An 8,474-nucleotide genomic window follows, 5' to 3' on the forward strand; every position below is an offset into this window, starting at 1 on the left:
CCTGGGTGGCTCAGTCCGTTGAGCCTCTGACTCTTGATTTCAGCTCGGGTCATGATCTCACAGTCCAGGACTTGGAGCCCCGTGTCCAGCCGGCTCTGTGCAGACTACATGGAACCTGCTGGGGATTCTGTCTCTCCCTCCGCCCCTTTCCCACTCTGTCTCCCTCTCTCAAAAATAAGTTAAAAAATTTGTTTGTTTTTTTTTTTTCTTTTTAAAGGAAGAGCAGTACGTTACTGGTGTAATTTTTTTGAAACGTATAGGAAAAAGGCTGGCGGCTAATGAGCAGAGATTGGGTTTTCTGCGTTTTTTTTTGTTGTTGTTGTTGTTGTTTTTTTTTACATCTCAAGAACAAAAGCAGGAAAAATTGAAGTTCAGAGAGAAGTGACTTGATCAGGGTCATGCAAGGTCTGAAGCCAGGTCTCCAGAGCCCCTGTGCCGTGTCTCCTGCTCCACTGATGGGTCTCAGCCACCCGTGGGAAGGCTGGAGGGCCAAGCGGTGCCCCCTGCAGAGAAGGCGCCGCAGGGTCACAGCCAGCTCTTTCCTTTCTTCCTTTAACTTCCTCCCCTCTCCCCCCCCTTAAGTCTCTGAGGAATAAGTGATCTGCATCATCGCGTGTGCTGGGGGCGGACAGCGTGTGGTCTCACGCACCGTGTGAAATGATGGCCACAGCAGATGTAGCTCACCTTCTCCTTCCTTCCCTTTCAGGGCGACTCCGGGGGACCCCTGGCCTGCGAGGAGGCCCCCGGTGTGTTTTACCTGGCGGGGATTGTGAGCTGGGGGGTCGGCTGCGCTCAGGCCCGGAGACCTGGCGTGTACGCTCGAATCACCAGGCTGAAGGGCTGGATCCTGGACACCATGTCCTCCGGCCTCCTCCCCACCGCGAGGACCCCCGCCACCAGGCAGTCCTCTGGGACGGCAGCTGCCTTCACAGTCCCGGGAGTCCCGGCCAGCACAGCCACCCCCTCGGCCACCAGCAGGGCAACCAGCCAGCCCGCCAACATGACTGCGGCCACCGTAAGCGCCACTGCTGGGGGACAGACACCCCTCCCAGACGCCCCGAGGACCACCGTGGGCTTCCAGCCACCAGGTACTGGGGCGAGTGGAGTGATGTGCGGGTGGCAGGGGTCCCGCGTGGGTCTGCTCACGCTGTTAACGTCACAGGGGCCACAGTGCGCAGAGGGTGGGGGCAGGCTTCACCAACAGACGCTTGTTCTCACCCAGGCTGGAGGTCAGAAGTCTGTGTAGACACTGTGCTCTCCCTTGTCCGTGTTCTCATGGGACCGTCCCTCTGTGCGTGTCTGTGTCCTCATGTCGTCACCTGTAAGGACACCTGTCACACTGGATCAGCACCCCCCCCCCCCAGTCCTGAGAGCCAGGGACACGGGCACTGGTTGGCCAGATGTATGTTGTCTGGTGGCAGATGCCTTAGCCCCAAGCCCCTGTCTGCTCCTGTGCTATTTACTATTTATTTACTTATTTGTTTTTAATTTTTTTAAGTCTGTTTATTCACTTAGAGAGAGAGCCCAGGTAGGGGAGGGGCAGAGAGAGAGGAAGAGAGAATCCCAAGCAGGCTTTGCACTGTCAGCGCAAAACTTGATGTCGGCCTTGAACCCACAAACCACAAGACCATGACCCTGGCTGAAGCCAGATGCTTAACCTACTGAGCCACCCAGGTGCCCCTATTTTTTATTAAAAAAAATTTTTACTGTTTATTTTTGAGACAGAGAGCGGGGCAGAGAGAGAGGGAGACACAGAATCCGAAACAGGCTCCAGGCTCTGAGCTGTCAGCACAGAGCCTGACACGGGGCTCGAACTCATGAACCCTGAAATCATGACCTGAGCCAAAGCTGGACACTCAACCAACTGAGCCACCCGGGCACTCCTTTATTTTTTTAATGCTTATTTATTATTTATTTTGAGAGAGCGTGCACGGGTGGGGGAGGGGCAAAAGGAGAGGGACAGAGAGAGAATCCCGAGCAGGCTGTGCGCTGTGCCCCACATGAGACCAACGTGGGGCTCGATCCCACGACCCTGAGACCACGACTTGAGCTGAAACCAAGAGGCGGACGCTCAATTGACAGCCACCCAGGCGCCGCTGTCTGCTCCTGTTACAAAACAGAGACTTTTCTGAGGCACCAGGGCATGTGGGGAAGTGCCCGGCGGGAGGGTCATCACGGACGCCCAGGCACCCGTCGTCCATGCTTGAATCCCTCCTCTGGGCCACCCTGGGCCGAGCCTGCCGTGCGATGCCATGCGGCGCGGCGGGGAACCAGACGTTGGCGACGCACACACAGTCCCTGGCAGGCAGGAGTGAAAAGGGGACTGTGCAGGCCCCAGCTGACCCCACAGGCCCCGCTCAGGGGCCCCTGGCTAAATTGGCTAAGCCCATCTTGGCAGAACGGGCCCAGAGAGATACTGACGGAGAACGTGCCTTTGAGATCCTTCGTGTGTGACTAAAGCGTTTTTTATGAAACAGCGATCAGAAGGTACGAACGCGTACTGGCAGGTCGGGAGTAAAATGCCATCACGAGCAGCCAGCGCCATACTGGCTGCAGCATCGTGGGGAACCAAGGGCAGGACAAGGCTGGCTTCTGTGGGGTGCGGGGTGTGCTGGGGGGACCCCTGTCTTAGCAACCATCCACTCCTGCCCTGCCAACCCCCCCCCCCCCGCCACCGTGTCAGTTTCAAGGGACCAAGTGGTAGGTCGCAAAACTCAGAGAGGGAGTGCTGCCAGAGAGGAGGGGCCCTACCAAGTAGGGTGGAGGCGGGGTGGGGGGATGGGGGAGGGCCCCGGGCACGCCGCCCCCGCCTGCCCCCAGCAGACATGAACGTTGTGCTCGTGTCCAGATGCTGAGGGACGGCGGTCTGGCTCCATTCAGGCGGGGAGCGGGTGGGCAGGGAGGGACCGAGCACGCTTCTGGGAGTCCCAGGGCTTCAGCAAGTGGGGCTGCGGGCCTCTGCCGGCTGCCTCCACTTCCCTTCCTCCCGGGGAGTTTCCCAGAATTCCCGGCTGTTCCAAGTCCCCATCTCCAGCATCCTCACCGACTCCCCTATAGAGACTGCGACCCAGGGGGGTTTCCCTGCTTCCCTCCTGCATCAGGGTCCCTCCCTGGGCCCCCTGGATCCCCACTGTCCTGTTCAGGGGTGGCAGGGTGTGTGCGTCTGGTCTAACCCCAGGACACGGGAGCTGGGGGAAAATGCTCATGGTCACTATCTTTAAGGATGTGTCGCCTTCTCTTCCCTATTCTCTTCCCTTTCCCTCGCACGCATATGGATGTGTGCACACGTGGCCCGATGAGCCTGGGTCGCTCAGGCACAGACCTGTGCCCACAAAGCCAGGTTTAGGGGCTCGCTGCAGCGAGGCAGCCCGCACACCTTCAGAACCATCGCACGGCTCCCAGACCAAGGAAGGGTCTGGGGGCACAGAGAGGGTGGATGGCATCGAAAAGAAGCAGTCTCTGTTGGCTGCGAGCCCAGTCGGCCACATGCCAGGGGTCCGGGCAAGGGTCGTCTAGACCCTTTCAGGGGGACCCAGGTCCTGTTTCCCTGGCAACACAAAGTTAAGACGGATGCGGAGCATCCAGTCCGGAACCCGCTGAGAAGTTATGCACCTGGACCGGAAAGGAGACCAAGGTCCCAGGCCGAAGGGGGTCTTCTGTTCACGTGGCTCTGGTTCCCGACGGCAGTTTCTGCTGGTCTGGGTGCAGGGAAGCTTCCAGCAGGGACACTCAGGGATACTTCACAGCTGCCGCTGCTTGTTCTTGGCGGAAACACTGTCTCTGTAGCCGGCTTTATCTGGGTCTGGCCTCCCGCCCTGGTGATTTTTACTGTTCTGATAGTCACAGCCAAGTTTTTAACTTGGCCTCCAGTGGAGGTGAGGAAGCCCCCTGGAATGGCACACATTCTCGCGTTGTCCAGCGTGGGGGGGCACTTCCAGGAGAGGAGCTGTTTCCATCAGATTCCCCAGGCCTCCTGGTCTTGGACAAGATCCCCATGGTGTTGGCGTGTTGGGGGTGGGGCTGAGAGGGAACCGGGCAGGTGGCCCCCCATCTCTCCGTTCTCCCCTTCCAGCTGAGGTTGGGACAGGAGGCTGAAAGGCAGGAAAGGCGGGCTGGGGAAGGAGGACTGTTCTGGAGGCGGGAAATTCCTTGTGGGAATGATAGGGCAGGTCCCCGAGTGCCCCTATGGGTGGTAAGGGTTCCCGCAGCACCCCTTACAACCACCAGTTTGTTCTGTCTGCAGTAGTGTTCTGAGAGGGCACCTTGTGCTGAGGGAGGGGGAGTGATACATGTCACAGCCTGGAGGAAGTGTCGAGGGAAGGATACTGAGTCACACAGGACCCCAGTAAGGGGAGATGCCCAGAGAGGGCATCCAGGGCAGTGCAGGAGCTGTTGGGACAGGGAAGGGGCCTATTGGGCAGCAGCCTAGGGTGTGCAAAGGCCCCGGGGCAGCAAGGAACTTGGCTACTACGGCAGTGGAAGACGCCTGGTGAGGAGACGGAGGTGAGCAGAGTTGCTGGGCTGGCCCTCAGCCACGAAGGAGGCAAACCTAAAATGCATTTCAAATACTATTTGAGAAAAGCTCAGAGAAGCCTCATTTGCAGGCCTAACCACCAGGCCCAGTGTTCCTGACAGCGGAGGTTTCCCAAGGCAGGTCCCCCAACCTAGTGTGGGCTCCTCCTACCCTGCGCGCTCAGGCGGGGATGCGCTCGCCCGCCGATCTGTCACCCGACTCCCCCGCAGACTGTGGCCTGGCACCGGTGGCGGCGATGACCAGGATCGTGGGTGGCAGCGCCGCGGCCCGCGGGGAGTGGCCGTGGCAGGTGAGCCTGTGGCTGCGGCGCCGGGAGCACCGCTGCGGGGCCGTCCTGGTGGCCGAGAGGTGGCTGCTGTCGGCGGCGCACTGCTTCGATGTGTGAGTCCGGCCGCCCCAACGCCCCTGGCCTGGGCGCTTCACTGGAGCGCCTTGTCTGAAAACTCACCGCGTCGCCTGTCCACGCTTTGGCCCCAAATGCCCTCCCCAGCCACTGGCACCCACCACCCCAGACCGGCCCCTCCTCTATACAGCCCCTCCCCTGGCCGGGCCGCACAGCGGTCCCGTCCAGCCCCGCAGCCCCCCCACCCCCCACCCCGAACCCTGGCCATGGCCTCTCCCGGCACCAGGGGGCCAGGTCTGCAGCCACGGGTGGGGCAGGGGGAGCGGGGCGGAAGGCTCTGGGGAACGATGGAACACTCCCACCTTGGCCCGCCCCGCTGGCACTTGGCACCAGACCCAAAGGCCACCCAGTGGTGAGTCCCCTTCCCGGTAGGGCGCTCTTAGGGTGGACCAGGCTAGGGGCCCTGTCCTCCAGGGAAACGCGCAGCGCGACTCCCAGGGCCAGATCCCTAATACTTGATGGGAACGGATACGCTTGTGGTGTCACCTCCGTGCGCGGTAGCACTCACTCCAGGCACGGGACCCCCGCACCCTCCCCGCCGTCCTAGGGGGAAGCGACGACAGCCCCATTTCCAGACGGGAGGGCGCGCCCGGGACGCGGGGATTCGGGCCGACGCCTGTCCCCGCGCGCCCCGCAGCTACGGGGACCCCAAGCAGTGGGCGGCCTTCCTGGGCACGCCGTTCCTGAGTGGCGCCGAGGGGCAGCTGGAGCGGGTGGCGCGCATCTACAAACACCCCTTCTACAACCTCTACACGCTCGACTACGACGTGGCGCTGCTCGAGCTGGCGGGGCCCGTGCGCCGCGGCCGCCTGGTGCGGCCCATCTGCCTGCCCGAGCCCACGCCGCGGCCCCCCGACGGCGCGCGCTGCGTCATCACCGGCTGGGGCTCGGTGCGCGAGGGAGGTAGGCTCGGCTGCCCCCCCTCCCCCCGCCGCGGCGAGAGGGCCCTCGGCCCACGGCTCCCGTTTCTCCCGCAGGCTCGATGGCGCGGCAGCTGCAGAAGGCGGCCGTGCGCCTCCTCAGCGAGCAGACGTGCCGCCGCTTCTACCCGGTGCAGATCAGCAGTCGCATGCTGTGCGCCGGCTTCCCGCAGGGCGGCGTGGACAGCTGTTCGGTGAGCGCACTCTGCAGCGGAAGCGGGCGCTTCTCGGGACCCAGGTCCCACGCGCAGAGGGCAAGGGGGGGGGCGTGGCGGGGCGAAGTCGTCACCGCTGCAAGACCCTCCGGCGCCGCCCTCTCAAGCCCACCAAGCAGGGCACCTTTTCTGACCCTGGAGGAATTTTCACTCGACCACCGTTTATTGGGCATCCATTATGAGCCGGTTTCGGCGCCTCGGCATCCCCCGCCCCCCTCCCCGGCCCGGCACCGGCGGGATGGGGACGTGGGCTGGGCAGTGACTGCCGCGTGAGGCCCCCATTCAGCCCGGGGGAAATACCGAGTGTCCATGAATGTCTGCATGAACGGGTCATCCTAACCTAGAACCCCTTCCCCAGAAAATAAGCTCTAGAGGAAAAGGACCCGGGCCCAAGGGCTGCTATGGGGGAGGTAGTGGCCTGCTCTTAAGGCCTTTCCTCTCCTTCCCTCAGGGCGACGCCGGGGGACCCCTGGCCTGCAGGGAGCCCTCTGGCCGGTGGGTGCTAACTGGGGTCACCAGCTGGGGGTACGGCTGCGGGCGGCCCCACTTCCCAGGGGTCTATACTCGGGTGGCTGCCGTCAGAGGCTGGATCGGGCAGAACATCCAGGAGTGACCGCCAGCACGTGGCTGCACACGCCCGGGACCAGAGGTGACGGCGCCAGGAACCGGCTGGCCCCTCTGCCCGAGGAGGAGAGTCTAGGTGGTGGGCGGGCGGGGGGCTAGGGGGCTGCGGGTAACCGGGTGCACGTTTGCTGCTTATTTGGATCCAATAAACAGCCCCTTGTCCCTAGCCTGCTGGCTCAGCACCTCCGTATCACAGCAGGGACCGTTCGGCTGCTGCTCACCCGGGGCCCAGATATGGGAGGTGCGGGGAAGGGGCAGCAAGGCCTCCCCGGGGCAAGACTACCCTCCGTCTTTGGCGCCGGAGCTGGGGGGGGGGGGGGGGGGGTCTGGCCAAGCCTCCTCTCCAAGCTGCTTTTCGCGTGAGCAACCGGCTCCCGGTCATGGTCATTGGAAACCAGGGGCACAGAGGGTAAAGAGGCGCAGGCCGGTCAGGGGACCCGGGAACACGCCGGGCCACCTCCCGCAGAGACCCCCTCCAGGGAACACCGATCGGGTGCTCTCCGCACCTCCCTTATTGGCCCCCACCTTCAGGTGGCCACAGCCAGGTGGGGCCTGACTATGCCCCCAGGTCCCAGGGCGGATTCTCCGCCCCAGGTGCACGGTGAGCCTGGACCCCGCAGGGGCCGCGCCGCCTGCAATCTGGGAAGTCCCAGGGCCCCCCACGACCCGAGGGAGCGACGACCCCAGTGTGGCGGCACCGGTCTCGTCCTCAGGAACCACGGGCAGGCAGGATGCACAGGCGGGCCCCCGCTTCACAAAGGGCCTTTATGGAAACGGAAAAGGGGGTTGGGGTGGGGGCCTGCCGGGAGCCCGCGGGGCCGGACGCGGCGCGGGGGGGGGGGGGGTCACATGTTGGCTCGCTCCCGCTGTAGCCGCGAGTTGTAGGCGCGGGACACGGTGTTCCAGGCGTCCATGTAGCGGTCCATGCACATGGCGATACACTTCTGCGGGCGGGAAGGGGGCGCGGCTCGGCTCAGCAACGGCCGGACCGGCGCCCCACCCCAGGCAGCGGGCCGCGCACGCGCACTCGTCCCACCGCGACGCCCGTTGATCCGCGCACGCGTACTTGCCTCCACGCGGCCCCACGCGCCTCACCTGCTCCGAATTGTCCAGGGAGCCCCCCGGCTTCCCGATGCACTTCCGGAAGCACTTGTCCGTCATCCTCTGTGGGGACAACGCGAACTCAGCCGCGACACCCGCGCCCGGCGGACCCCACTGCCCTCGGCGCCCGCCCCGGCCCGACCCCGGACCTGCAGCAGCTCCTGCGCGTTAGCCACGGCGATCTGCACCTTCACCTGCTCCATGATGAGCCCCGGGTCCAGTTTGCCGCCGCCGGAGCTCCCGAAGTCCGAGCCGAAGCCACCCTCCATGGCTCCGCAAAGTCAACCGAACCGAGACCGCGTGCGCCGACCCGTACCCGCGCCGGAAGTTGCCCCCCCCCCCAGGGCACCACGGGAAATGGAGTCCGGGCTTGTCGGACTACGACCCCCACAAAGCTGTGCTTCCACCTTGGCGCATGCGCGGATAGGAGTCACCTTCTGCGCCGGCAGCTTTTGGTTTCGAGGCCCCGGGCCTGCAGAAAACGTCCCCGGCTCGTCCTGCGGATCCCGCGGCGCATGTGCACAGAGCGTCGGGCGTGTCGCGTGACCGAAGGCGCAGCCCGGCCGCTGAGGCTCGGGCACACCGACGCGGGTCGCTGCCAGGGAGTGTCCCGCGGTCTCCTATGCCCCCCTCCGTCCCCGGTCTGGGGCAGCCGCGTCAGAGTAGACTCGGGGGGC

At 64.0% G+C, this 8,474-nt stretch overlaps 2 protein-coding genes and 1 long non-coding RNA gene across 9 annotated transcripts in view; 1 reads left to right on the forward strand and 2 right to left on the reverse strand.

The window, feature by feature from the left end:
• The window catches only part of TMPRSS9 (transmembrane serine protease 9), a 49,705-nt gene extending 42,843 nt beyond the window's left edge, over nt 1–6,862 (forward strand). For 4 of the 6 annotated variants that reach the window (XM_023243401.2, XM_045043184.1, XM_045043186.1 and 1 more), the window contains 4 exons: nt 707–1,088; nt 4,744–4,915; nt 5,575–5,840; nt 5,915–6,345. In XM_023243401.2, coding sequence (XP_023099169.2) covers nt 707–1,088; nt 4,744–4,915; nt 5,575–5,840; nt 5,915–6,345 — 1,251 coding nt within the window. Of the gene's footprint in view, nt 1–706; nt 1,089–1,222; nt 1,489–4,743; nt 4,916–5,574; nt 5,841–5,914; nt 6,346–6,523 lie in introns of those variants that run through there. The other 2 variants (XM_045043191.1, XM_045043199.1) reach the window with 2 other exon arrangements.
• Nucleotides 314–1,350, reverse strand: LOC111557716. Its single transcript, XR_002737944.2, has 2 exons — nt 1,219–1,350; nt 314–503 (listed from the first exon to the last, which is right to left on the reverse strand). It is a non-coding gene; the product is annotated as an uncharacterized LOC111557716 (long non-coding RNA).
• On the reverse strand, nt 3,837–8,325 carry TIMM13 (translocase of inner mitochondrial membrane 13). Of its 2 annotated transcripts, none has more exons than XM_011288043.4 (3): nt 7,947–8,325; nt 7,792–7,860; nt 3,837–4,091 (listed from the first exon to the last, which is right to left on the reverse strand). In XM_011288043.4, exons 1-3 carry the CDS (start codon nt 8,064–8,066, stop codon nt 3,855–3,857), a joined length of 426 nt encoding a protein of 141 aa, XP_011286345.1. In that variant the 5' UTR covers nt 8,067–8,325; the 3' UTR covers nt 3,837–3,854. The 2 variants fall into 2 exon arrangements, with proteins under 2 accessions (XP_011286345.1, XP_023099177.1); XM_023243409.2 differs by lacking the exon at nt 3,837–4,091 and adding an exon at nt 6,214–7,640 and having other exon boundaries at nt 7,947–8,150.
• Between the last annotated feature and the right edge of the window lie 149 nt (nt 8,326–8,474).

This window comes from Felis catus, chromosome A2 (assembly GCF_018350175.1).
Source record: "Felis catus isolate Fca126 chromosome A2, F.catus_Fca126_mat1.0, whole genome shotgun sequence".
Classification (NCBI taxonomy): domain Eukaryota; kingdom Metazoa; phylum Chordata; class Mammalia; order Carnivora; family Felidae; genus Felis; species Felis catus.

Bases quoted from the DNA above. Each gene is read 5' to 3' on its own strand.
- TIMM13 (XM_011288043.4), bottom strand. From the start codon at position 8,066: ATGGAGGGTGGCTTCGGCTCGGACTTCGGGAGCTCCGGCGGCGGCAAA. The intron at 7,861-7,946 runs GTCCGGGGTCGG...TTGTCCCCACAG, and splicing joins ACGCGCAGGAGCTGCTGCAG to AGGATGACGGACAAGTGCTT. The intron at 4,092-7,791 runs GTGAGGCGCGTG...CCTGCCTTTCAG, and splicing joins CCCTGGACAATTCGGAGCAG to CCTCCTGTCCCAACCTCAGC.